The sequence below is a fragment of the Symphodus melops genome (assembly GCF_947650265.1).
Source record: "Symphodus melops genome assembly, chromosome: 4".
In the NCBI taxonomy this organism is placed as follows: Eukaryota; Metazoa; Chordata; class Actinopteri; order Labriformes; family Labridae; genus Symphodus; species Symphodus melops.
Window position 1 is genome coordinate 28,886,911 of NC_136694.1, and position 27,172 is coordinate 28,914,082.

At 44.7% G+C, this 27,172-nt stretch overlaps 4 protein-coding genes and 2 long non-coding RNA genes across 9 annotated transcripts in view; 3 read left to right on the plus strand and 3 right to left on the minus strand.

Annotated features, from left to right (window-relative positions):
• Positions 1–424: 424 nt before the first annotated feature.
• On the minus strand, positions 425–8,176 carry kctd6a (potassium channel tetramerization domain containing 6a). Of its 2 annotated transcripts, none has more exons than XM_079341707.1 (6): positions 8,073–8,176; positions 6,383–6,494; positions 5,230–5,399; positions 4,780–5,032; positions 1,697–1,855; positions 425–1,599 (listed from the first exon to the last, which is right to left on the minus strand). In XM_079341707.1, exons 2-6 carry the CDS (start codon positions 6,407–6,409, stop codon positions 1,489–1,491), a joined length of 720 nt encoding a protein of 239 aa, XP_079197833.1. In that variant the 5' UTR covers positions 6,410–6,494; positions 8,073–8,176; the 3' UTR covers positions 425–1,488. The 2 variants fall into 2 exon arrangements, with proteins under 2 accessions (XP_079197833.1, XP_079197834.1); XM_079341708.1 differs by having other exon boundaries at positions 8,092–8,171.
• An 848-nt stretch (positions 8,177–9,024) lies between these two features.
• LOC306822546 (uncharacterized protein) lies at positions 9,025–12,606 on the plus strand. The gene is made up of 5 exons (XM_079341658.1): positions 9,025–9,777; positions 10,678–10,833; positions 10,920–11,098; positions 11,225–11,465; positions 11,595–12,606. The coding sequence occupies exons 1-5, from the start codon at positions 9,205–9,207 to the stop codon at positions 12,120–12,122; spliced, it is 1,677 nt and encodes a 558-aa protein (XP_079197784.1). The 5' UTR covers positions 9,025–9,204; the 3' UTR covers positions 12,123–12,606.
• Positions 12,607–13,863: 1,257 nt separating this feature from the next.
• On the plus strand, positions 13,864–14,765 carry LOC306822600. Its single transcript, XR_013778897.1, has 2 exons — positions 13,864–14,549; positions 14,585–14,765. It is a non-coding gene; the product is annotated as an uncharacterized lncRNA (long non-coding RNA).
• Positions 14,168–18,644, minus strand: pdhb (pyruvate dehydrogenase E1 subunit beta). Its single transcript, XM_079341686.1, has 11 exons — positions 18,537–18,644; positions 18,384–18,443; positions 17,455–17,562; positions 17,165–17,227; positions 16,998–17,033; positions 16,714–16,904; positions 16,529–16,623; positions 15,733–15,843; positions 15,547–15,638; positions 15,308–15,449; positions 14,168–14,999 (listed from the first exon to the last, which is right to left on the minus strand). Exons 1-11 carry the CDS (start codon positions 18,573–18,575, stop codon positions 14,854–14,856), a joined length of 1,083 nt encoding a protein of 360 aa, XP_079197812.1. The 5' UTR covers positions 18,576–18,644; the 3' UTR covers positions 14,168–14,853.
• Positions 18,645–21,786: 3,142 nt separating this feature from the next.
• The window catches only part of pxk (PX domain containing serine/threonine kinase), a 22,878-nt gene continuing 17,492 nt past the window's right edge, over positions 21,787–27,172 (minus strand). The window contains exons 17-19 of one of the 3 annotated variants that reach the window (XM_079341656.1): positions 27,050–27,109; positions 25,536–25,564; positions 22,555–22,646 (exon numbers count right to left, since the gene is read on the minus strand). In XM_079341656.1, coding sequence (XP_079197782.1) covers positions 25,548–25,564; positions 27,050–27,109 — 77 coding nt within the window. In that variant the 3' untranslated portion in view covers positions 22,555–22,646; positions 25,536–25,547. Of the gene's footprint in view, positions 22,647–25,535; positions 25,565–26,601; positions 26,991–27,049; positions 27,110–27,172 lie in introns of those variants that run through there. The other 2 variants (XM_079341654.1, XM_079341655.1) reach the window with 2 other exon arrangements.
• Positions 25,571–26,146, plus strand: LOC306822603. Its single transcript, XR_013778900.1, has 2 exons — positions 25,571–25,732; positions 25,963–26,146. It is a non-coding gene; the product is annotated as an uncharacterized lncRNA (long non-coding RNA).

Genomic DNA, 27,172 nt, shown 5'->3' on the forward strand with positions numbered 1-27,172 from the left:
GGAAGAACAACAGCAGTACAAACATGCTGTAGAAGAAGGATGAAGAAGCTCTGAGGGAGAGTCAAAACAGTACTTTGGATTATTATTTTCCAAATGTTTTTATTCATACTTACTTATCTGGCATATAAGTACTATAATAAATCTGTTACACATTATTGAGTAAGAATGAATGTTTCTATTATACCAAACAAGAAGCAGCCAAAACGGCCTCAATCCTCCCGTTTGCAGGCTTTGATTTTGAAGAATTTGAAACATGTGTAACCTGCCTGATTTGTGTCACATTCAGGAACAAGATCACAAGTGAAGTCTGAAACTGATGCTGGTATTAAGTATGGCTCACATGTTGGATAGATGTCAGACCTCTGCAGGCCAATCAAGGTCTTACACGTCACTATTGGAAAATCTTTTCTTTTTTTTTTTTCGATCTGTCGTCCTGCACAGACACATTAATCCCCCATCAACCAGTGTTTGTGTGATTTTTTTAAACAGTACAAGGCTTTTACCAAACTTTTACACGTGCAGAAAATGTCAGGGATAAGCTGCATGTGTGAACACAAGCGTCCACATTTTCACTCAGACTGTATCCTCAATTTTTCCTGCTCACCTTTAAAGGTCATACATTCACCATGTTCCTCTAACTCTAACATGTGTCTCTAGTCTACAAACCCCCCAATGTTGAGAAAAGTCCATCCTCTCCATCTTCTGCCTGCTCCACTTTGCAGAAAATGTGTGCTCAAACAGGCCCTTTAAATATTTTTCCCTTCATGACATCACAAAGGGCAGTAGCCCCTCCCCCAGGTGGGTGACACTCCCACAGCCAGGTGTTTGTTCTGCCCTCTGAGTCTGCCTTCTCACCGTAAACAATAGGACATGGAGCGAGAAAGCAAGCGAGTACACCCCGAGGCCCTTCCAGAGAGGAGGCGTGGTCAGACACGGCTCATTTGCATATTTAAAGCTACAGACACAGAAACAGCCTGTTCTGAGCAGGGCTGAAATAGAGGCTTGTTTAAACTGGTTAAAGAGGAGGAGAACATGTGACCTTTAAATGTATGGTCTGAAAGAAGTCCAGTAGTGGATGGGAAAATGCAGCAGAGGGATCTTAACACACCTTCATAAACCATAGCTTGCATGTATGCTCCTTTACACTCGTTCAATGATACTGTGAATACAGCCAAGTATACGCAGCAGTCATACGAAGGCAAAAACCAAATCATAGTGGAGTCTGAAACAGATGAGGCTGCGGTTAACTTGTGTATGTGTTGGCCAAAGGGAGCACATGGAAAAATATCACATGTGGCTAATGTGCTAGTTTTCAAGTCACATCACATTGTGCTGTAGCTCAGAGAAGACAGGAATAAAAGAAAACACATCATAGAAAACACAAACATCATTCAACAAAACCAACAATGAGTCTCCTTCTGTCTGCAGACGCTCTGATGACGTCATCTGTCCGTCGGCCTGTTTTTCCACCCGCGAGTTCATACATCATCAGTCTCTGACTTTGTGAGTTCGTCTGCAGAACGTCCAGTGATGCTCCACTGTGTTCTCGTTGGCTCGCTCGCTCATGTGGTGAACACGTGTGTTGCGTATCGTGAAACCCTGGGAGGATAAAATGAGAAAGAAACGCACGATAACTATCAAACGTTAGTTTAGTTTAGACGAGTAGACGAGTTAGGGGAAGATGAAGGCGACATACGGCCTTGGAGATGAAGTCGAGCAGGTGGACTCGCAGGCTGACTTCCTGTTGGTGGTCACATGGTCCGAAGGTGAAGGACACCTGGTAGTCTCTGGTGTCCATCATGTGTTTGTTCCACTTTGGGAAACTGCTGGAGATGGACTCCAACACGGCGTGGATCTTAGACGAGAAGGACAGAGACATGTATTTATTTACAGATATGAGTAATTCATGTTTTTAATGTTGTTTTAAGTCTCACTCCAAATTTTCTACAGGCATGGACGCCATTCTATTCCAACACAAGTACAACTCATTCTACCGATCTCATGACCATCAAACAAAGCTGAGGGTGCTTACACGTTGGCTCCATGTCAACCAACATTGACGTGAAAGATTGATGGAGAATGTGCGAAGACACGAGAGCGGTGAATTAAAATTCAAAAAAGTATTCCAGCAAAAAATGGATTTCTAAACTCTTCTTAAGTTTCAACATTTCTGCATCTTAACCCGGTCATCACTTCTGCAAATAAAATACCACAATGACAATATTAGAGGCACCATCGAGAGCATCCTGACCAGCTGCATCACTGTGTGGCTGGGGAGCTGCACTGCTGCCAACCACAAGACCCTGCAGCGCACAGTGAAGGCGGCTGAACGGATCATCGGTGTCCCGCTCCCCTCTCTTCTGGACCTCTACGGCACCCGCCTGACCCGCAAAGCAACCTGCATTGTGAGTGACCCCACCCACCCCTCACACAGCCTCTTCAGCCTCCTGCCATCGGGGAGACGGTACCGCAGCCTGCGGGCCGGCTCTACCAGACTGAGAAACAGCTTCTTCCACCAAGCTGTCAGGAAGCTGAACTCTCTCCCCTCTCTCCCCTCCCCTCTCTCCCCTCTCTCCCCTCCCCTCTCTCCCCTCTCTCCCCTCCCCTCTGCCCCCATGAACACTGAACATTGGAACCTCCTCCTGTTTGAACATTGAAACAGAACCCTGGTCACTTATTGCACATTGCACGCATGCACAAGTTTCACTTTTCTTATAATCTTGTTTTATACTCCATTTTGTTTAACTTAGTACTTTTGCACATTTAGGTTTATTCATGTAAATATTATTTATCTTTTTTACCTTGTTTTATTTTATTTACCTTTTTTATCTTCATTGCACCGTGGGGAGGGGGGAAACGTAATTTCGATTTCACTGTATGTCTGACATATTTTGGAATTGACAAATAAAGAACCTTGAACCTTGAACCTAAATTGGAACACATCCGATCAGAAATAAAAGTCTTACAGTGTCTGATTCTGTTCCGTCCTCTGGCATCTCTTTTTACTTTATAGCCGTTTTCAAATGTGCACTCTGATATTTCAGGCGGGCTGCCCCTGAACCATCACCACGACAACAGGGAACAACGCTATGATGACATGTTTACATCGTTATAAGACAAACAGCTGAGCTGGGACAGGACGAGGTGTGAGGCGACACACAGCAAAGGGCCGAGGTTAGACTCGAACCCAGGGAGTGTGTGACATCCCTGCAAGACTCTACATTCACCCCTGTAGACAGACTTAACACCAACAACACAGAAACCATCAGAGGCTTTGAAAGGAGGAAACCACGGCCATGTGTGAGGCTGTGCTGCCAGATGAGCTTCAGATCTTTTCCGTTCACTTTGATCTACCAAACAAAGAAGTCCACTCCGCCTCCAGCGGATCAGCGAAGGACGGACAGGGAAGGTGAGAAGAACCACACGGACAGCTGATTGTCCCGACTGACTACCAAACAAACCAAAGTGTTTTTCACGTATAGCTGTCACACAGTGGACAGCCACCCCCATCCTTACGACCCTGCAGAACTAACTTACGCAGTTAATATGCTATACACATACACGTATATTGATGAGGGTGTGAAACGACAGGCTGCAGCCGAACAACAAAACCCCACAGCTGTGTTTCCAGATCGTCAGACGCACATCTGTGGGAGCTTGCACAGGAAGAGTGTTGACAGCCAATAGAAACGCCCGCTTCAGTAAATAAGTGATGATTTGTTGATTTCAGGACTGACAGCAAAAAAAGCTAACTTTTCAGCAATCATCATATTAGGAAGCTTTTTGCAGGTTGTATAGATCAGTACACACATTAGTGGATCTTTTTGTGCATTTGTGAATCTGTGTATTTTCAAAGCTCCATACTAACTCTTACGCTTTGAAGGACTTGGGTTTTTTCCCCCCGCTAGCCTTCACCAACCAGCTCAGCATTCAGAACAATCACCACACACTGAGAACCGGGCCTTGAAACTGGATATCTGACTTCCTCTCGTAAAGACAACAGACAGTGTTGGACTGTAAGTCACGACTCCCTCCGTCGTACTGCTGAACGCTGGAGCCCCCCAAAGCTGTGTGCTCAGCCCACTCTTATTCACGAATCTGCACTCCTACGACTTTAATCCCCAACACACACACACACACACACACACACACACATCCAAACTAGCAATTAATTAATTATTAAACAGAAATTTAAATTCAGATCATGGTCAACCAGTGTAAAGGCAAGAAAACATCAATATTGTATTGAACACAGATAATGAGGTCCAAAACTCGACTGTGTGTAGCTTCTGTATTTGCCTTTCTAATAAAAAAAAAAAAAACAGTTTTAAATGTGTTGCACTTTGTGACATGCATTACTCTGCAGGTGTGGCTAACGTTAGCCGTGCTAGCACGACCAGCCGAGACGCCACATTGTGGGGAGCAGGCACCGTTTACCAGAGCTATAGACCCATCTGGTGGCGGGTTACAGAATTACAGCTAAGACACAACAGTACCCAGCATTATGGGTCCATACTGATAACATTATCAAACATTTATTTTAACGACGAATAATAATTAGTGGACTGGTTAAGGTGAGCGAGGGTGACAAGCTGACTCATAGCACACATCGTTACCCTAAAACTTATCTCGGACTTGAGAGAATTATAAATACATTTAAATTTTAAAAATCCACCAGAGCTGCTGATTTTAGGAGAATAATCAGTGGAAAAAACAAAGACATGTATTTATTGTAAAAGCACATTTCTTTCATGATATGTCGATACTGCTCACACTGACCTTGGTCGTGATGGTGAGCTGGGTGATGATGACAGCGACAGGGTTGGAGTACTTGGACAGCTTCCTGGTGCTGGAAAGCTCCACCACCTCCTCGTAGCTGTCGGTGGGATACAGCAATAGTGGTTTGGGGTCTCCCAGGCACTGGATCAGGGGCTCAATCTGATAAAAGTCGGCCTCCTTCCTGAGCAGCTTTGTCTCCTTGAAGTCGCACGGCAGCGTGAGCTCCGACGTCCGCAGGAAGTTGAGGATGTAGCTGAGAGAGCAGGAACAAAGACAGGATCAGACCAGACTATTTGGACGTATATAAATATGGACGGCTGAGTGAGTCTCTGTGTCCTTGTTTTGAACCAAAGTGAAGCCAAAATATTCCTGCGACCAGTGTGCGAAGACATGCACAGGTTGAAAGCTGGCTGGTGGTCGACATCACACACAAAATAAACCCGCACTGACCGGAACAGCTGGCCGTCGCGGTCGATGAAGAAGTTCCCGTGTGCATCTCTCACGGTGGGCAGGTCCCCTCTGAATATGGCTCCCAGCATGGAGTCTGGGTAGCGCAGCAGTGTGGACCGAGACGTGCTGTAAACACAGCCGCCCACATTCAGACTCACTGGCTCCCCCATCTGGACGGAGCAGGAACAACACTGTAGTTAGTTGAAGCAGCGATCTTCAGTTTTTACATTTACCGTGTCTGTGATGTATAAAAAAATAAAATAAAAATAAAAATAAAAATAAAATAAAATAAAATAAAATAAATAAAAATAAAATAAAATAAAATAAAATAAAATAAAATAAAATCATTTTCAAAAAGCTATTAGGCCAAGTGTCCACCTCAGGGTTTTTTTTTTTTTTTTTTAATGAGCTCCAGCGCCATTTTTCAGTTCAGCTTCAGAGAGCGTTCGCGTGTTTTGTGAGGCGTGCTCCGAGCGCTCTAGTTTGAAAACCTTTCAACTGTTCAGGAAGTCTCTGTTGACATCACTCGTGCTCTTTTGCAAATGTTAATATCCCCTGCCTCTGTGTGTGTGATCGAGAAATAAGCAATCTAAATTAATAAAAAAAAAAAAAACAGTAAAAAGTAGAGGCGCAGTGTCGGTCATGCAGCGGCCGTTGTCATAGAGACAGAATGGAAACTCTTCATGTAATCACTCCTGAGCGCACAGCAAGCGATTTTCTGCCCCCGGGGGAGAAACGCCAACAGGACACACGGCGTTGTAGTTTGTTTTTACCACGATGGAAACAAAATGATGATGATGCTGAAACCAGATCTGTTATCAATTAGTCAAATGTTTTGTGATGTATGAAACCAACTGAGAAGTGGCCTCATTTTCTCATAGACTTCTATGCAATATTGGTGGAGATGCCCCCTGCAGGCCATAAAAAGAATTGAATTAGCTTCACTTTCTGAACAAAGAGAGTACGTCCACGTTTCATATACAGTCTGTGAGGCACTACTAAGAAAGACGTACACACTCACTGAAAGCATGAAAGCTGCTAAAAGCCACAAACACACACACACACACACACACACACACACACACACACACACACACACACACACACACACACACACACACACACACACACACACACACACACACACACACACCATGTGACCCAGGTCTCCATTCTCCATCTGCAGCTCTGGGTCGTCTCAGTGTGTCGCTTCTCTTCAGGTCAGATCGCTGTGAAGATCATTCGTGTGTGTTTCCACAGACAACCTGCAACGAGAGCACGAATACCTTGTGAGACGGTTGCCATGGAGATAAGCAGCCAGCTGATGCCATGTTGTTGCCTCGGCCCAGACATCATCTGGCTGATTAGTGTGGCGTCCGTGACGCGTCTGTGAACTGCCAGTGAGAGGCGGCAGGAGGAGCTGTAGACCGTCGTCTCTTAAATCACAAATGAACGTCACAGCTAAAGAATCAGAAAGCTGACTCAGCAATTTAATGAGCTCTGAGTAAATCATACACCAAAAACAGATGCAGCTCCCCCCCCACACACACACAAACACACACACAGGTCACCATGTGGAGGTGCACACTGTATCTTCAGTGTTTAGCCAGCTCTGCATGTGGTGGACACTGTAGCTTCAGTGTTTAGCCAGCTCAGCATGTGGTGGACACTGTAGCTTCAGTGTTTAGCCAGCTCTGCATGTGGTGGACACTGTAGCTTCAGTGTTTAGCCAGCGCTGCGTGTGGACACTGTAGCTTCAGTGTTTTGCCAGCTCTGCATGTGGTGGACACTGTAGCTTCAGTGTTTAGCCAGCTCTGCATGTGGTGGACACTGTAGCTTCAGTGTTTAGCCAGCTCTGCATGTGGTGGACACTGTAGCTTCAGTGTTTAGCCAGCTCTGCATGTGGTGGACACTGTAGCTTCAGTGTTTAGCCAGCGCTGCGTGTGGACACTGTAGCTTCAGTGTTTTGCCAGCTCTGCATGTGGTGGACACTGTAGCTTCAGTGTTTAGCCAGCTCTGCATGTGGTGGACACTGTACCTTCAGTGTTTAGCCAGCTCTGCATGTGGTGGACACTGTAGCTTCAGTGTTTAGCCAGCGCTGCATGTGGTGGACACTGTAGCTTCAGTGTTTAGCCAGCTCTGCATGTGGTGGACACTGTAGCTTCAGTGTTTAGCCAGCTCTGCATGGGTCTGTAAAGCTTTCTGCGTTCTAACCTCTCTCCATTTTTAAAAAGCATCTCCAACATTGATCCTAGTTTGAGCAGCTTTCTGCTGATGAAGATGAACAAATCCTATTGAAATAAAAAAGGAAAAAAAAATAAAAAATCTTCTTTTAGGATTCATATACTTCCAGCCCTGAAATCATGTCAGTGACAGGTGTGGGCATGTTTGGTGCAGCTGTGAGATCTGCACTTACTTTATTTTCACACTTCAGCTTTGATTTGTGGTTTGTGTTAATTAAGGCGACTGCAGAAAACCACTAAATGCAAAAAAGCCTCTTGTTTCAGGTTTATTATACAGAAAGGAGGTTTATTGTTACTAATGTCTTGTATACTCGTATATGTCTTGTCATTTTAAAGACTGTAAATAGTCCTGCTTGTTTAGGCTGCTTGTTTATTAAAGTCTTTGCAGATAATTTAATAAATAAACACATTAGAAACGTCTAAAGGTAACAGGGTTTGTTACGCTACGCAGAGACACAAAGAATCCGAATGAAGCTAATCACAGCGTCCAGCTCAGGTTTACGGCAGCTCGCTCGTTGCCATGGTATTCATGCTCAGGCTACGTCACACCGTCATTTAGAAAGATTAATAGATCATTTAAAAAACGTTTCGCGGTCTTACCTGCTTTAATAAAACACACCTGAATGTATGCTCCAAGCTAACACGAACATCTACATCCATCACCATCAAGTTAGACTACGACGGAACAGACACTTCCGGTGAGACCTATCAAAATAAAACAAAACGTGATTTTTTTTTTTTAATTATTATTATTAATTTCCGTTTAAATTCAATTCAAACCACTTTATTAATCCCCATCGAGACAATTGGTCTGGAGCAGCTTTTTTTATTTTTTAGCTTTTCAGTTTTCTTTTTATTTGCTTTTCCTATGTCACATTGGATTCAGATTTTCATTTCTCAAAACCACAAAGAATCATATAAATATAACCACCAAACATAAATTGTACACACAGTTTTAAGGGTCTGCTTGCAGTTTATTAGGATGTACTTCTATCCATCCATCAGGGCACAACAATGTGCTATTCTATTGATATCACAATCAAATCTCTCGCAATAAATACAGAGCAAAAATCAGAATTTATTACAATAAAAAAACAAACACGATGCAAAAAGGCAAAAACAACTGCACAAGCATCCAACGCATTGAAAGTACAGAAACAAAACTTAAGTCAAAAATAGATTTTCTTGGTTTATTTTTTTTAAATTATTTGTAGGAGTTTCATTTTGACCTAACTATACAACAAATGTCACATTTCATGTGTTTTTGTGGACTGCTGTTGGATGGTTTAGGGACGGATGGTTTTATACTCCATTTTATTTAACTTTGTACTTTTTGCACATTTAGGTTTTATTAATGTAAATATTATTTATCTTTTTTACCTTGTTTTATTTTATTTACCGTACCTTTTTTTAAATCTATTTATTTATTTCGATTTCACTGTATGTCTGACATATTTTGGAATTGACAAATAAAGAACCTTGAACCAATAAAGACAGCCATCTTTTCTATCCACATGTGATAAATACCTCCCACCACCAGAGGGCGCTCACTGCGGCCTCCAGCTTAAAAAAGAAACACGGAAGTCATGATGTTTATTAGTGGCTACATCCTCTTTCTCTGAGCTCTGCTGTGGTTTCTTCTCCTGTTTCCTGAATCTCGTGGGTTAAAGCGATGACAGAGTTTTTCTTTTTGCATCTTTTGGTTGTTTACTGAACTCTAATCTTTAAAAAAATGACGAGTGAGAGACATGAGTCCATGGAGGGGGACAGCAGCCCCAAGTCTGACCCGAACGAGCACGACTATGCCCACGCTGCTGCAGGTCACTCTTCCTCCTCCGGGACCGTCACGCACACACCGGGGAGCTTCACAACATCAGCCGAGCCGGACACCCTCCCTCCGGGGCAGGTGGAGCTCCCAGAGCCGGCTGTGGGTGCGGAGGTGGACTGCCTCCTGGACGCGTCCGGAGACCCTCAAAAGACAGATGCATCACACCTGTCCGGTGCTGGTTCCGGTACCGGGTGTCGACCTCCAGGCGGTCGCCGTCGTAACCCGGTCCGGCGGCCCGAGGACCGGAACTGCTGCAGCTGCAGGGCCGAGTTCGAGCGGCAGGGCCGGAGCTTCAACCGGAGAGCCGTGTACACCTTCACCACCCCGGACACCGTGCACTGGGTCTTCCCGGACATCACCGACGTCACCGACAAGTCCTTCCTGTGTGAGACCTGCGCGCAGCTCCTCAGGAGCAAGTGCAAGCGCAAACATAACTCCAAGAGGTTCCTGTGGCTGAAACCTCCTGTCACTCAACAGGTGGGATTCTATCAGGTCCCGCCCCCTCAACACCTGACAACCAGAGTCGCCTCAATCAGAAGGTCGAGGGTTCGATCCCCAGCTCCTGCGAGCAACATGTCCGATGTGTCCTTGGGCAAGGCACTTAACCTAAAATTGCTCCCCCCTGCTGTGTCTGGGGTGTATGAATGTGGCGTGAATGGAATTAGTTACTAAAAATGGGCATATAACCAGCCATCGGTGTGAATGGGTCGGTGTGATCTGCGGTGTAAAAGCGCTCTGAGTAGTCGGAAGACTAGAAAAGCGCTTTACAAGCTCAAGACTATTTACCATGTGAACCCTGTCTGAGCTTTGCTTTAGGAATAAACAATCCAGTCAATAGATTAGATTGATTCACTGCAATGACGTGCAGATTTAACCACATCGTAAACCTGTGCAATTAAAAATAGACTCAAATAGATGTAGTTATTTAATGCTTCAGGATTTGTTTCAATGCTACAGATCATTTAAATTAAAAAAAAAGGATTGCATGGTTTAAAATCACATTTTAAAAAAAAAAAAAAAAAAAAAAAAGTTACGTCTCCTTGTTCTTGACAACATTTTAAGAAAAAAACACTCTGACCACTTTGCTTTATTATGAAAATAAATTCCCTTTTTTCGCCCCCACATGGAAAAATACTGGTAAATCTATTTCTCCACTTTACAGATTATCTTGACATCCTTGTATAATGTTTATAATTTACACATTGCATCTTTGCCCCAAATCACTTTGATGGAGATCAAAATGAACCTGATCAGTAAACAGAGACTCCTGAATGCTGTTTTGAACTAAAGACGCGTCTGAGAGAGCGTCGGTGTGATCGCCCTTCATCCTGTTTTCTGTCTCTTTCTCTTTGTTTGTTTGTTTGTTGCTGACTGAAGTCGAAGAGGAAGAATGAACGCAGGATGGGGAAGAAGAGCAAAGCGGCGCTGCTGGTGAGCAAGTCCTGCTACAAGGCCGCTTTAAAGATGCTCTGGTCGGCTAAAGGAGCCCGCAAGCCCATGATGGAGTTCTGGAGGAAACAGCTGAAGGAGGAGGTGAGGACAGAAGCTCCCGCTCGCGTGCTGATCAACACGCACTTCCTGCTTTCACTCTCCTGAACTTGTTTTTTTTTTTTTTGCAGATGAAGGCGCTGACGCGAAACACCGACAGTCCGTTCCAGGAGAAGGTGTCGAGCAAGAAGCCGTTGTCCTCGTTCCCCTGGCGCCGCTGTCTGGACTGGGCTCAGGAGAAAGCTCCACTTGTCTCCACCTGCCTCACCTCGCTGTTTCCTGACATCAACGCCCTCTCCAAGAGCGGACAGTGAGTCAGCAAAAAAACCCCCCCGCCAATTCTTACTGGACATCGAGCTTTAACTTCCTCAGCCTCAGACCTCATTCTCTGTGTGTGTGTGTGTGTGTGTGTGTGTGTGTGTGTGTGTGTGTGCAGTCAGCTGTCGGAGGAACAGGCTCAGACACTGCTGGAGCGCCGGACCGTGGTGGCGCTCTCCATCCCGCTCTTCACCAGGAACGTCTGGAAGAACAACTTCCTGCAGGCGGCTCTGGGGGCGGAGCTGCGCCTGCAGGGCTGCACTAGCTCCGCCCTCGAGGCGCTCAACACCATGGGCCTGTGTCAGAACAAAGACACCGTCAGGTTGCTGCTGCATCGCCTCCGAAACAGCAAGAAGAGCGTGAGTGACTCCGTCAGCGATCAGAGATCTTTCCTCGTTCAGTCGACGAGAAGTGTGATTTATTTTTGTCCACTAGGTGGCAGCACCGCACGCGTTCATGTTCTTAACTTTGTTCTTTCCTGTCTGCAGTCACAGAACGGAGGACAGAGGATGAAGATGCAGATTAAAGGAGAACAGATGACAAGTTTGGTGGAAGAGGATATAGAGGAGGAGGATGATGATGAAGAGGAGGAAGCGGAGGAAGAGGAGGAGGAGGAGGAAGAAGAAGACGAAGAGGAGGAGGAAGAAGAAGAAGAGGAGGAGGAGGAGGAAGAAGAAGAGCAGGAAATTGAGATGGCAGTAGAGGAAGAAGTGGAAGAGGCTGAAGTGCAGGACGGCTTGCCGATGGAGGAAGAGGAGGATCAAGCAGCGGCGGAGGAGGAGGAGGAGGAGGAGAAGAAGAAGAGGAGGCGGAAGAAGGCGAAGAAGCAAAAGAAGGAGGAGAAGCGGAAGGAGAGAGGAAAACGTAAGGTGAAGGAGAGAGAGGAGCAGCAGGAGGAGGAGGAGGAGGAGGATGATGAAGGGTCGGAGCAGAAGAAGAGGAGGGTGGTGGTGGTGAGGCTCGGCCTGCTGAAGGGACACTCGGAGGTCGGACGATCCGACCTGTCAGCTCCCTGAGACTCAGGAAGTCCACACGCCCCAATCACAGCCAGAAACAAGACGAGAGGCCACGCCCCCTTTCTGGAAACTGTTGAAAGGCATTCTGGGAGTTGGAGGAGGTTAGTAGTTGTCGAGGGAACTAAAAAGAGCTTTAACTTTTTTTTTTTTTTTGATCTTATAAAAAATGAACTAAGGACTCAGAAACATTTCTCCTTTTGGACAAACAATAAAACAGCAACAGATTATTGATCTCGATTACCTGCATCCTTTTTTCCCCCCTGCTGGTGGTTAAAATGTTTCAGATGTAGCGGCGCCTTCACTACATTTCCCTTGACACGCCGTTTGATGTAAAACGTGGACTTTTATTTGTGCAGGTTATTAATCACACGATTATTATTAAATATCTTTGAAGAAGACTTTTGCTTCGTAACTGGGACGCAGCGATGGAGACGTGAGATGAAGAATCAGCTGGAGGAGAAAAAAAAATCCAATTCCTCCCCCATGCACAATAAATAAAATACTGTGTGTGTGTGTGTGTGTGTGTCTACACAATGTGACTCTACAGACTGGGACGCCATTATCAGGCCGTTGCTGATTAAATCTGAAAAGACGTGATGACAGATGATCATACTTACAGTCTGAAAAGGAAAAAAAACAACCTGGCTGCTCCTGAAAAAGGTTTCTAGTATCGCCATGACGACGTGAGGTAGAAAAGTGACGTAAATCACAAAGAAACGCCGTGAGTCCTCATTATAAACCTGAAACAACGAGCCAAGTTTATCAGTTACTCTCGATGGTCTAATAATCCATCATGGCCGACACTGACCACAAACTAATCCTGTTTTTAATTTAACTTCTCCGGAGTTCAAATATGTGCAACACATCTGGGATTAATTATAAACCAGTTTAAACCTGGATTTACAGACCCCAGATTAAACCTGAACCTGGATTAAGTTAATTGTGATTCTTCGATTTCTCCTGAACTCAAATACAAGTTCAGATAATGAGCGGCTCATAAAGGAGGAAGAACAATCCCAGCTTCACAAATCTTGAAATTTTTTAAATGTATGATCCATAAAATAAAAGAGTTAATTAACTGAACTCCAGCTGCACCAACATGGCTGAAGTTTTCGCTCCAGCTCGAGGAGACGTCGTGTGTTTGATCTTTGAGGCTGGGAAAGCTTCATCAGATAAAGTTTATATTTTTACGTGTTTGGGTGGAGGGACTGTGAGGGATGTGTTTCTGTGTCTCAGACTTTGCTGCAGGTCTCTGCTGGTTCCTGTAAAAGCTTTCTGAATAAACGTGAATAAAAGCTTCACCTGTTCTGTCCCGTTTATTTAGAAACTAATCAGCTTTTAAATGCACAATCTCAGACATCCTGCTTTGTTAGTTTTTAATTACCAAGGTCTCATATTATTCAAAATCCTCCTCAATGATCCTCTACTCTGTCTACAAACCCCTCCAGCCCGTTTGGAGATGTTCCCTTCATGACATCACAAAGGGCAGTAGCCCCTCCCCCAGGTGGGTGACACTCCCACAGCTAGGTGTTTGTTCTGCCCTCTGAGTCTGCCTTCTCACCGTAAACAATAGGACATGAAGCCAGAAAGCAGCGAGTACACCCGAGGCCCTTCCAGAGAGGGGGCGTGGTCAGACACAGCTCATTTGCATATTTAAAGATACAGACACATAAAACAGCCTGTTCTGAGCAGGGCTGAAATAGAGGGGTTTATAGACATGAAGAGGACCTCTGACACTGATTTAACCTGAAGAGGAGGAGATCATGTGACCTTCAGCTCAGTAACATTTTTAACCACAAGAGCAGAGTCTGCGTTACATAAATACTTTGACATTGCCAATAAATTTGTGCAATTAAGACGCCAACACTTGTCTGCAATTTTTGAGATATTAAAAACAAGAAATGAAGCAATATTTGTTTTTGTTGGCGATGCATTCATATCGATTTATCTTAAGTGGCATGTTATCGAAGTCGGCACTACAAGCTGTAACCTCAAAACAAGGATTAAAGAAGAGAAATAAAACAGAAGAGGAAAAGGTGTGTAGGTAGGTTTAGGGACCGACAAGTTTTTATTTCTGTAACAGATTCATTTACAGCAACAAAAACATCCACAGAGCTGCTGCAGCTACAATAAATATTCCCGACAAACACTCCCACGTCCAGCACTCCGCTGGTTCTTCCTTCTTCTTCAGCGAAGTCTTAATAGACTTGATTATTACTACACGGGTTGGTGGCTGGAGGTTAACGGGCAAAACGGCGAGGAGCACAAATTCAACAAACCTGTTGGGTGTGAACGACCTTCAGACTGATCGAAAACCAACATTTTGTTTTTAATCTCACTCGACAGTTTTGTTCTTCAACCTCCCGAAAAGAGAAATCACACAAGTTTTATTTTGAAAGGGAGGATGTGGAGCGAGCCGCACGGAGAGTTCAGTGGAGTTTAGAAGAGACGACTCGACTGAGCTCTGTGTGCGTCTACGCCGCTCTGGATAAACATCTGTGCGCTTTAGTGACCAACATCTGGCTGGGAAACGTTACAATCTGGAGCGTTTTTTTTCTTCTTTTTTTAAAGGAGCGTTTTGCAGTATTTACACATTGTTGTAATTATTACGTTTTTTGTTGTTTTTAAATCTGACGATGTTTACACCATCTGTGCGTAAAAGACGAAGAGGATTCAGGTTGGTCTGTCCTGCGTGTGTGTGTGTGTGTGTGTGTGTGTGTGTGAGTGTTTCTCAGACATTAAGGGTCTTTTTGACGGACAGGATGATGTCTTTGATCTGCGGCAGGCTGTTGTCCTCCAGGATTTTGGCGTACGGCATGGGGATGTCCACGCCCGTCACCCTGGTGGCCGGAGCGTCCAGGTAGTTAAAAGCAGGACCTGGAAGAAGAAGGGCAGAGGTTCAGGATGCTTAAGTGTTAAAATGTGCCTCCACTAGGGGGCGCTAGAGCAGTCTGAACACACAGCAGGATTATTTTACGATGATCGGGGCGTCCTTAGGATTATCGGACGGGGAGAATCGGGGCCAAAATCGGCCTCCTGTTCTGTGCAGCTCGGAGGATGAAAACATCCCTGTGCTGTGTTTTTTTTTTTTTTTTTTTTTTAAAGTGTCAGGAGTTGGTCAGAGTGACGTCATATCGCGGTCCACTTCCTTGTTTTAGCACGGTTGAGTCAGACTCAGCTGTTACCTTCCATGACCCGGGCACAGATCTCAGCTCCGACCCCAAACTGAGGCCAGCCGCCCTCCACCGTCACCAGGTGGTTCGTCTTCATCACGCTGGCCTCGATGGTGTCCACATCCAGAGGACGGATGGTCCGCAGGTTGATCACCTGACACACAGACACACGAGATATTAAAACCTGATTATTTTTAATCCTTCTAAAAAGGTCACGTCAGGTCGGCCTCGATTTTTTATTTTTTTTTTACCTCGCACTCGATCCCCTCCTTGGAGAGGACGACAGCAGCATCCAGACAGTGACTGACGTACCGAGAGTGAGTCACCAGGGTCACGTGAGTCCCTGAAACACAGACAGGAAGACGAGAGGGACCGATCATGATCAGCTCGCCGTCAACATGCTGTCACCGTGTCTCTGTACGAAGAGCGAGCCTCACCTTGCCTCTCCACCTTGGCCTTGCCGATGGGAATGGTGAAGTCTTTGGACTGTGACTCCTCCGACATCTCGAAGGGAACGCCGTACATCAGCTCGTTCTCCAGGAACACCACTGCAACACGACCACAGACAGACAGACGGGCGGGGTTAAACAAAAACCTTTCAGTTTGTCGATTCACTGCAGGATCAGTTTAAGGAACAGAGAAGAATTCTTTCTAAGACCTTTTTTTTAAAATAGATTTTATTTATTTTTAATAAAATAAAACATATTACTGAACATTCAGGCGCTCTCTGTATTCCCAAATATCAAAACTGGAAGGACAATAAACCATCCAAACATGTCAGACATGCAGTGAAATCTAAATTTCACGGTGCAATAAAAAGGTAAAATATGAAATAAAAATCAGGTAAAATAAGATAAATAATAATATTTACACTAATAAAATCTAAATGTTCAATAAGTACAAAGTTAAATAAAATGGAATCTAAAACAAGATTTAAGAGAAAAAAAAGGGAAACTTGTGCATGTGTGCAATAAATGTGACCCTGAAAAGTTACACACACAAATCTTTAAAAAAAAAAAAGAATGAAGTTCACCAGATAATAATTCATCCTCTCAAATGTAACTAAAGTCAAACTTTAAATAAAGCTTCACATTTAAAGAGTCTTTTAGCTCGTGAGAATCTGAAGAAGAAGAAGAGTCGAGGTAAATATTCGTTTACTATTTTATCGTGTTTCCCATCTTTCCTGTTCGGGAGTTTTCTCTTTGAGAGCTCTGATGGCGTTCAGCGTCTTACCCGGGTTGTCGTCTCTGATCGCTGATTTCAGGAGACCTTTGGCGTCTTCTGAGTTCCAGGGACTCACAACCTTCAGACCTGGACAGTGACCGTACCTGCACACAGACATCAAAGGTGTTAACACAGCGACTACGGAGGACTTTGCACACACAGCGTGTTAAGAGAGTGCGTGTAAGTGAACGCACCACGCGGCGAAACACTGCGAGTGCTGAGCGGCCACGCCGGCCGACGCTCCGTTGGGGCCTCTGAAGACGATGGGGACCGACTGCAGACCGGCGGACATGTAGTACGTCTTCGCTGCGGAGTTGATGACCTGATCGATGGCTTGCATGGAGAAGTTGAAGGTCATGAACTCACAGATGGGTCGCAGGCCAGCCTGCGGGGGGCGACACCGAGTCGATTAGGAAACAACGGCGTTACAAACAAAGTGGGCTTTAAATAAAACGGTGTTATGATGTCATCGACTCACCATGGCGGCTCCGACTGCAATGCCGGCAAAGCCCATCTGAGCCAGAGAAGAGAGACGTTAACATCTGCACAACTTACAAACATCCTTCTGCTGATCCGAGGTCGTTTACAGGCGGGTGTCTAAGCTCCGCCCCCTATTTCTAACACACACACACGGGAGTGTCTCACCTCTGTGATCGGGGTGTCGATGATGCGCTTGTCTCCATACTTCTTCCACAGACCTCTGCTCACCTACACGGGGCGGAGGAGGAAACACAAACACACAATATGACCGAAACAATGAGGACCTGAGTTTCCTTCAGTTCCCCGTCACAGACGACTAACGTGCCGATTTCTGTAAATCTTCCTTGAATCCTTAAAAAAAATGTTTTTATTCGTCTCTACTGATAGAAATATGGAGTGATGGGATTCAAGACAAGAACTAAATCTCTGGAGATCTTCTCTGTGAGTCCACTCACCTTGTAGGCTCCATCGTACTGAGCCACCTCCTCACCCAGCAGGAACACCTTCTCATCCCTCTCCAGCTCCTCGTCCAGCGCCTGGTTCAGGGCGTCACGGACCGTCACCTGGCAGGAATAACAACAACAACACGTGATCTTGTTATTAACACAAACTCTGCTAAAGCCTCGGGCGGACACCGGCTACGGCAAAACAATCCAACGTGTTTAAAGGGGACATGTGACATCATACTTTTACAGCGTTTTTGAAGATATATCTGGGTAACCTGAGTATCTACAGACCCACAAAATGTTAAATAAATCCATCTAGTCGTTTGTTTGTGGCCTGCTTAAGTCTTAAAACACAGAGAAAAATGCTCCGTTTTAAATGTTCTCACTTTGTGATGTCACAGTGGGATTCCGTTAAAATAAGCCCCTCCCCTCTCCTGGTATCTCCTCCCATGGACTCAACCTCCAGTCTAGAGTAAAACCTTTGCACAGGTCTGTTGTTTTTATTCTCTCTTAAGAGGAGTGATATCTACTGGGAAAACTCAGGGGGCGGGGCTTATTGCATTTAAAGAGACACACACACCAAAACGGAGCGTTCAGAGAGAGCTGGTTTCTACAGGGTCACAAACCTCCTCTGCTGCTTGACTCGTGTTATATTTTAAAACACAGCACAGATGATTCATTTAGACCACAGGGGGGCGCTGTTTGAAAAGGTGAATAAAGATGGATAATAATAATGTGCCCCCTTTAAAGCAGCTCTGATTTGATGTGACAGAAACAGGAAGTCTTAACGTCATTTTAAATCTCTGCCTGCCAACTTTATTTAACAGCTCACACTTAACAAAAAACATCTGACTCTTTAACTCAGACATTATTAATGAATCATGCAGCTGGAGGAGCTAGCTGATGCTAAGGTTAGCATGCTAGCTGCTAGCACTGACCTGCACAGAAACAGGAGCAGTCCGGTGAAACTCCCGCCGTCCCAGCGCCGACACCACTTCCTGTACAAGCACACAGAGACGCACATTTAATTCATCAACTCATTAATGATCATAAAGTGGAATAAAAGTGAAAAGAATCCAGATTAATCGTACTTTTCCTGAGCGGAGAAAACATCTCAGGGACGCAGCCATGTTGAACCTGTCCTCTGCTGGAGAGAAGGCGGAGCATTCTACCGAGGTCAGAGGATTTTTTTTCCAACCAATCAGCGCTTCAGCTGACACGTGACAGAAACTCGGAGCCAATCAGAGCGGTAGAGCGGAGAAAGGGGCGGGAGGAACCTAAAAAAAAATCCAAGGACACTGCCCTGTGCTGTCATTGGGCAAAGAAGAGCATTTCTACTGCCACAGTAAATAGACTGAACATTAGATAACAGGAAGACATTTATTTATTATTTATTTTTATTTAAGTCTGCTTTATGTTTGTAGACTAAAATAAAATAATGTGGGTTACAATCCGCATGTGGTCCAGAACACTGACTGTATTAACGGTACATCTCTGTTTTCTTCTGTTGTCCAAAAGTGAAGCCAAATACCCTCGGGATGGGGCACTGACTCGGCACGATGGGCGATGTGATCTGGAACCAAGACTTGCACAAAATGCAGTTGGCTGCCGGTGGCGTCGAGGGGGATTGACGTCCAAGCCTGACTGATAACCAAAAACACACATTAAACTCCATGTGAAAGATTCATCAGGTCGGTAAAGTCCAACACAGATTTGTACAATTTTTAGAAACCTCCCTAATGGGGCCCCATCTGACAGCACTCACTCTCAATGTCCTGCTGAGCGTTGCAGCATTAGTCCTGTGAAAGCCAAAATGTATCAATGAAGAGGAGTCATCTGTATGGGAAATAATAATAAATGTTTTCAGGGCCCCAACAGACACGAGAAATCACCCCTGAACGGAGCTGATGATAATGACGCAACAGGGTTTTTTTTGCATCTAATAACTAAATTAAACACTAAAGATAAAGCATGCATGGAGAGAGGAGGGGGGAGGTATGACCCATTCTGCAGCCAGTCAGTAGGTGGCGCTCTAAACCTTTTTCATCTTGTGTTGGTCACCAGACCTGAGAGGTTTGGATCAACTCTGCGTCAGCAATAAACACAAACCCACACAAATCTTTCAAACCACTTTTTATTCAAACTTTCGTTCAGTTGATACACAGTTCATCATTTCATCCCAGCTGCTAAATGTTTTGGTTTCCGTATGTACGATGAGGAGATTCCTTCTGAGGCTGCATGTCATGAAGATTTAATTAGGACAAACAAAGGAACCTGCAGTAAACTATTCAATGCATCTGAAGAGTGGTAAATGTAAGTGGCCTTCAGATAGCGGTTTTATATAGATATTTTAAATTGACTTATGATCCAGCATCGTCCCTGCAAATTTATTTTTGCACACACACTCAAAAAAAAAAAAAAAAAACTTGGCTTCCACCCGTCGTGGGTAAAGTGCTGCAGAGAAACATTCAGAGACAATTCAAGACGTGAACGCCATCGTTGGACCGGATTGCACTGAATAATAAAAACAAACAATGTAATCACGAAGCAGGCGTTTAAAAAAAAAAAAAAAACATTCTGGGAGCTAAAACTTGGACTGATCAGAAACGTCAGGCAGCAAATGACTCAACGAAGTAATGATCCAGCAGCAGCTCGGCCCGAGAATCAGGCTAACACTTCAGCAAACACTAGGACAAACTCATAATAAAGACTTGGTGTTTAGGGACGTCGTCCTGACTTAGTGAACTCTCCAAACAAAAACAAAAAGAGTCCCGTGTGCTAAAGTGTTACAATCAGAATCAGACAGCTCTTATAAACACTCAGAGTAAAGACTCCAGAACATTCAGATATCTGCTTCCAGGCACCAGGATCCATATGGCACAAACAAATCAAGAACAAATCAAACACAGAAAGGTAGCAGGCATCAACACAGTAAAGGTCTGAAGTTAATGCATGAAGCAAAGCGTCCTCTCTTATCACACACGAGAACAAAGATCTGATCTTCTCTCCTGGACTGAAATGACCGCGTGCTGTCAAACACGCTGCAGTGTGTTCTGTTCCTACGTCCACGTTTGAGCCGATGGTGAGAGAGTGGATTTTGTTGAGAGGTGGAGAAATATGAAAGTGTGTTTTGGTAACTTTTCCTGCTTATTCTTGTATAAAAATAGTTTTTTATCATCCAATCACAAAGGGGGCTGGATTGTGATCGACTTCTTGTATCGGCCTGCAAGTTGTTTTTCCAGAGAGGCTGCCTGAGAGGAAGAGAATCTAAAACCAGGTGGATAGCCGTAAATAACAAACGGTGGATGTTATCGGTGTGTGATCTGTAGTTAGTGGCTCAAACTTACAAAAAGCATCAGTACGACTTTTGTGTGTTGGACAAAAAAAACATTTTTTTTGCAGTGGTGCGAAGTAGCTGCATCTTACACGGTCGGTAATGTTTGTTAAAATCTCCTGCTGCAGCTGGACTGAACCTTTTCGTCACTGCAGACTCACGAGGATCTGATCCGTGACACAGTACAGACGTGTGAACAGAATCTCTGCCTCACGTCACTTCAATCCAAGAAAAGTGCAAGTTTGAAAAAAAAAAAAAAAAAAAAAGCAGCTCAGTGGCATATCCTAAACTTGTCTCTGCAAAGTTTACCCACTAAGTTCCTTTAAAATGAACACATGGAGAATAAGATCTCTGCTATGAACCAGAGGCAGGAGCTCCACTATGATCTGACTGCAGATAAAATACATGTGCATCTCTTATTCCAGCTGTTTTGTAACCGACACTCAGGCCGGACTCGGACTCGCATCCCATTCACTCATTTCAAACTTCCTCTTGCACAGATGTAAACATGTGATTAGATGATTAAATGTGCATCAATCCACCGTGATGTAAAATATTACAGGGTCGGAGCATCTAGATAAATTCTTAGATGTGGTCTCAAACATCTGTTTCCTAAATGACACGACGTAGCCAATCAGGAAGCCGGATGCTCTCAGGAGAACAGAATTTGACAGCTTCTGCAGAGTCGACCCGAAGATGTCTGGTGTTTCCGTTTGTATCGTGAACGGGGTTGAACTCCGTGTCACCTCGCACTGGTGAATAATTGCACAGCGTAAATCAAATCTCAAAATCGCAAATCTCAAAAGAACCAATCAGCAGCAGGCATCGTGAAGCGTTTCAGACTCATCGTCCTTTCAGGATCAGGCTCGTCTGGACTTTAAGACGTCAATTCAGCAAACGTGAAAATAGATTCTTTACTCATTTCCAATAAATATACTTAAATTTATTCATTCGTTTAAAGATAAAATAGTTCTGTTTGGTTTTTCTTGATTCAACGTGCAGACTCATTTTTATAAAAATCTGCACTTGATTCAAGAAAGTAAAATTTTAAGTAACGTATAATTATAGACAGTAACAACGTGAAGGTGCTGATTGTTGCAGCGTAGCTCTTGTTTTCATGGAGTCGGAGGGTTCTGAGATGATTCTCGAAGGATTTTGGTCCAGTTTCTCTGCCGCTCCAGGATCAGGAACTTTAAACCTCATCATCATCATCATCATCATCCAGCCGGGTCAAGCGTCTCCCAAAACATCCACACGCAGCTTTTACAAGCAGAAAGCGCAGAGAAGAAGAAGAAGCAGGCTGCAGTTTAGTGGGACGTCTGCTTGTGACAAAGCACTCAAAGAAAAAAAAAAAAAAAAACAAGTTCAGAAGCAGAGGATTGTCTCAAAGCACAGGCTGAGCATCCATCCGGCACCTTCTCTAACCACAGCAACAGATTGTGTCAAGATAACAGCAGGAGAAAGCAGAGCTAGAGCTAAAAACCAAAACCATACTTGGATTTTCTCTCGGTTAGTGATTCCTTTCACATCTCAGGAAGCGACAGCTTGAACCAGTTCAGACCACAGTGCAGAACCAGTGCATAGGTCAATCGTGCTGCTGCCGTCGTGGTGGTTTAAAGAGGGGGCGGGGTCAGGCGGTGAATCGGGGTGGGGGTGGGGGGGGGTCAGATGATGGGTTTGCTGCGGTCGACGATTTTGGCCTTCTTCAGTTTGCCCTTACTGAAACCCTGGATGGAGCTCAGCAAAGCGCTGCGACCTCCTCCCGTTCCGTCCGTGGAGGGCAGAGGAGGACAGGAGTAGGAGGAGTCCAGCATGGGAGGAGGAGGCGGAGGAGGCGGGGGAGGAGGAGGAGGAGCAGTCTGGCCTCCTGGTAAAAAGAGAGGAGAATAAAAGAAAGCTTGTCAGACTGTTTTCATGGAGAAAAAAAAACCTGCAGGTAGCTGACAGCATGCAGATTCCCCCCGGGAGCTGGTTTCACAAAAACATATCAAACTGGTTTACTGGTTCACGCTGATCATTTTGACGAGTGAGGTCGTCAAAATGTCCGACACTACGATCATCTTTTGATACCACGTGTTGGAAAACGATAGACTATTTCAGCCCTGCTCAGAACAGGCTGTTTCTGTGTCTGTAGCTTTAAATATGTAAATGAGCTGTGTCTGACCACGCCCCCTCTCTGGAAGGGCTCGGGTGTACTCGGTGCTCTCTCGCTCCATGTCCTATTGTTTACGGTGAGAAGGCAGACTCAGAGGGCAGAACAAACACCTAGCTGTGGGAGTGTCACCCACCTGGGGGAGGGGCTACTGCCCTTTGTGATGTCATGAAGGGGAGGGGCTACTGCCCTTTGTGATGTCATGAAGGGAAAATCTCTTTACTAAAACTTTGAGAATTTAACATTTTTTACATTTGGACTTGAATTCCTCCGTGAGCTGCCTCAACAAACTCAGTCGTACGTTTCAGTTTCGATGTCAGCGGTCTGAACGATGAATTACAGAATCAAACTTTACATGAATACAGCTCCAGCCGACAACCAGGAAACATGTTGAAGGCGGAGTTAGAGCGGGTACAGATGTGGTCGAGTAACAGGGACACTCTCTGTGATCTCTGTGAAACCAGCTCCTGCAGATCAGAGTCCAGGCTGAGCTCAATCCACCATCAGTTTCAACAACTTCTACTAGCATTAGCCTGTTAGCTACCTGCTGTTTAATAACATAGAGCTACAGATGTTGCTTTTTAAACTTTACCAGCAGCTGTTTAGACTTCTTAAAACATAGAATTATAATAATCCTGTCAAGTTTAAGCTCTGCTGTTTTTAACTACAGGAGCTTCTTCAATCTGGTTTGTTTTTTTAAATATAAAGTTAAAAGTCCTCGTCCTTCATTTAAACGTTGCCATCTTCACTTTGACTAACTGATGGTGAGTTGATCTTAAGCCCGATGCTTTTCTTTCTTCCAGCATCCTGAGCTGAAGGTAAACCCAGGGGCTGCAGGCAGAGAAGCACAATGTAGAGGGAGCTCGACATAAACGCTCAGCAGAGGTAAAAAAAAAAAGAAAAAAAGAAGGACTTCCTGTCTGACCGTCTGCAGCGTAATGAAAGGACATCAGTCAGCCTGACAGATGTGACCAAACCTGAAGAGAGCCGTCACTGCAGGGGACAAAGACGTTTATATCTTTATGTAAAAAAAAAAAAAAAAAAAAAAAAAAGAAGTTCAACAGTGACGAGTATCTCCAGAGCGGCTTTCAGATCCTCTCATTACATTTAGCAGCTTCTCGTGCCGTCGTGTGCACTTCCTGTGATTCTGCACATGCTCTCATCTTCAGAGTGCAGCAGGGTCAGCGTGTCACGAGCGAGTGTGAAATCTGAATTCAGATCTGTAAACACGTGCTGACACATTCAGGGCTGCTGCACACTATTTAAAAAATAATATTAATAAAAAAAATAAAATAAAAATCGGATTATTTTGCGATACGAAGGGTCGATAAAAAAAAAAAAATTAGAGATTTGATGTGAGATTTAAACGACTTTGGTTCTCTTCGTCTACTCTGGTGAAAATCGTTGTGTTCCTCTGTCATCTATATTTTTATAATCTCCAGATTTCCTTGAACTTGTATTTCCCCGTCGTCGTCGTCGTCTTCCACACACAGTCGGTGCTTTAAATGCCAGATGTTGTTACGTAAACAATGAATTCACACAAAAGAGTTATTAAAATAATCCTCGGTCATCGTGTCGTCTCAAATTAAGATCCAAAATGAATGCAGTGAAGTCCGATCTGAATATTTAAACTTCAAACAGGGAGGGAAAAAAAAAGAAGCTTGAACAGGTGACAGCATGGGAAGAGTGCATTTCACATCCAGACGTACAGGACAGACACTGAGACAGGAGAGAGACAGGCGCACATGCTACAACTGACTGAGCGAGCAGACGGATCACAATCTCCAATGGAGGACAGCGGGTCAGAGGTCAGAGGTCAGAGGTCAGAGCCGTGCAGGAGTCGGACGGGAGCGAGCTCATTGCAGATTGTGAGGTTTTTTTTAAAGGTTGTGTGTACACCCTGATCCAGGCCAGCAGCTGACCCCGTCACCTTAGACCACATCCCAGTCCTTGCTGCGTCAGAGAGGTGTGTGAGTGTGTGTGTGTGTGTGTGTGTGTGTGTGTGTGCGCGCGCGACCCGGAGGAAAAAAAGCTGCACGGCCGCCCCGTCTCCATGACGACAGTCTGTTGACAACAGCCGCTGCTCCGTTGGTTTTTTTTTTGCTGAATGTTGTTTTTCAGATGGTTTGTTTCCCGATCAGACGCGCAGCAGAGAGGATCAGTCGGTGGCAGAACGACGGGGGGAATATGAAACGTTTAGGAGGAGAGCGCCGGTGACCTCTACAGCGTCTTTAAGCCACTAATAAAAAGATTTTCAACTTCGGCGCTCGGAGCGGTCGCACAAAAAAGGCGCCGTCTCTCCAGGAAGCTTCTTTCTGCTCTGCTCTTTTAAAACAACAGAGGAAGAAAACAGCAGGTGGAGACGAGCTATAAATAAGATCACGAGTCAGGTGACGAGATGTGGATGTTTTAATATTTTGTCCCGCCCCTGTTTCAAAGTCAGGAAACCCCAAACTTACAAACTCATTTGTTTAGGATGCATTTTAAGGGTCTCTGTGACGAGGAGCGTGACGGTAAACCAGGGTGTGCAACAGCTTCAAAAAACCACCAGAGACCTTCATCATCATCATCATCATCATCGACATTACAAATCGTTTACTTTACCCAACGACACGGTCAGAATGGAGCATGCTCTATGGTGGAGACGGCACAGGAAGAGGAGAGAAGAAGACATGACAGTTATCTGATCAATCTGCATTTACACAGTTTCACCAGGACAGAGGAGAGAGGAAGTAAGGAGAGGAGAGGAAGTAAGGAGAGGAAAAACAGAGGAGAGAGAGGAGAGGAAGTAAGGAGAGGAAGTTAGGAGAGGAGAGGAAGTAAGGAGAGGAAAAACAGAGGAGAGAGAGGAGAGGAAGTAAGGAGAGGAGAAACAGAGGAGAGAGGAGAGGAAGTAAGGAGAGGAAGTTAGGAGAGGAGAGGAAGTAAGGAGAGGAAAAACAGAAGAGAGAGAGGGGAGAGGAAGTAAGGAGAGGAGAGGAAGTTAGGAGAGGAGAAACAGAGGAGAGAGGAGAGGAAGTAAGGAGAGGAGAAACAGAAGAGAGAGAGGAGAGGAAGTTAGGAGAGGAGAAACAGAAGAGAGAGAGGAGAGGAAGTAAGGAGAGGAAGTAAGGAGAGGAAAAACAGAAGAGAGAGAGGAGAGGAAGTTAGGAAAGGAGAGGAAGTAAGGAGAGGAGAAACAGAAGAGAGAGAGGAGAGGAAGTAAGGAGAGGAGATGAGAGAAAGGGAAAGGAGAGGAAGTAAGGAGAGGAGATGAGAGAAAGGGAAAGGAGAGGAAGTAAGGAGAGGAGAGGAGACACTACCAGGGTAGGAAACTGATGCTACATTTGTGTCAACATGTTCTGGAAACTTCCATCTGCTCATATCCAGTTTTTTTTATTACGATCAATAAATCCAATAAAAAAACCAAACCCGTCAAAGAGACGATCGACTAAAAAAGTAAAGACGCAGAGAGACAAAGAAAGAGGCACCTCAGCACATTTCTACCCTGAATAAAAACTAATGAAAACAATCAGTCAGTAGACGCCTAAAGTGCAGACTGGACTCCTCTGCTCCGTGTGGCTTCACGCTTGTCAAATTACAGAAACGTTCATTTGAAGTGAAACGGCGTGCGGTGTATTCATGAGCTGTTTGATGGATTTATTCATTCAGTAGAAAACAAAAGAACTGCAGGCCGAGAGCCACCATGACAGTTTGAGTTTGTTTCTGTCACACATGAAACATCAGCGTTTCCCACCCTGCTTCAACTTCTCTAAAAGACACAACTCAGAGAGTCGACACAGAGACTGATACCTGTCTGAACACCAGGTAACCACATGACGAGAGAAGAAGAGGTGAAGACACACACACACACAGACACACACACACACACACACACACACACACACACACACACACACAGACAGACAGACGGGTTAAATCAGGTGATTAGACTTCAAATCCATTCATGCCAAATTCAGATTACATTCAGGGTTATTAAAAAAAAGAATAAAGATGCTGTTATTGATCTGAGCGGCGTGCTGAGACGAGCCAGTCGTAACGCCACAAGAGGGCTCTGACCTGCACGAGTAAAAATGTGTTTAAGACAGATAAGAGGACAGACAGACAGACAGACATACCTGTAGTGGACGGTGGCGTGGGGGAGGAGGGGCATGTAGGAGGGGAGCTGGCCCCAGAACCTGAATACAAACATGAAAACATTAAATTTAATCGCCATGGTAACCTTCCTACTTTCCCGTTCA

What these genes read in the sequence shown, in the direction of transcription:
- pdhb (XM_079341686.1), bottom strand. Translation starts at nt 18,575, where the DNA reads ATGGCTGCGTCCCTGAGATGTTTTCTCCGCTCAGGAAAA. An exon ending in AGTACGATGGAGCCTACAAG is followed by an intron (nt 17,228 to 17,454) that starts GTGAGTGGACTC and finishes CGCCCCGTGTAG; the next exon opens with GTGAGCAGAGGTCTGTGGAA. An exon ending in TTGCAGTCGGAGCCGCCATG is followed by an intron (nt 16,905 to 16,997) that starts GTGAGTCGATGA and finishes CGCCCCCCGCAG; the next exon opens with GCTGGCCTGCGACCCATCTG.
- LOC306822546 (XM_079341658.1), top strand. Translation starts at nt 9,205, where the DNA reads ATGACGAGTGAGAGACATGAGTCCATGGAGGGGGACAGCAGCCCCAAG. An exon ending in GGAAACAGCTGAAGGAGGAG is followed by an intron (nt 10,834 to 10,919) that starts GTGAGGACAGAA and finishes TTTTTTTTGCAG; the next exon opens with ATGAAGGCGCTGACGCGAAA. An exon ending in GCCCTCTCCAAGAGCGGACA is followed by an intron (nt 11,099 to 11,224) that starts GTGAGTCAGCAA and finishes GTGTGTGTGCAG; the next exon opens with TCAGCTGTCGGAGGAACAGG.
- kctd6a (XM_079341707.1), bottom strand. Translation starts at nt 6,409, where the DNA reads ATGGAGAATGGAGACCTGGGTCACATG. An exon ending in CGCGACGGCCAGCTGTTCCG is followed by an intron (nt 5,033 to 5,229) that starts GTCAGTGCGGGT and finishes CTGCTCTCTCAG; the next exon opens with CTACATCCTCAACTTCCTGC. An exon ending in TCGACTTCATCTCCAAGGCC is followed by an intron (nt 1,600 to 1,696) that starts GTATGTCGCCTT and finishes TTATCCTCCCAG; the next exon opens with GGTTTCACGATACGCAACAC.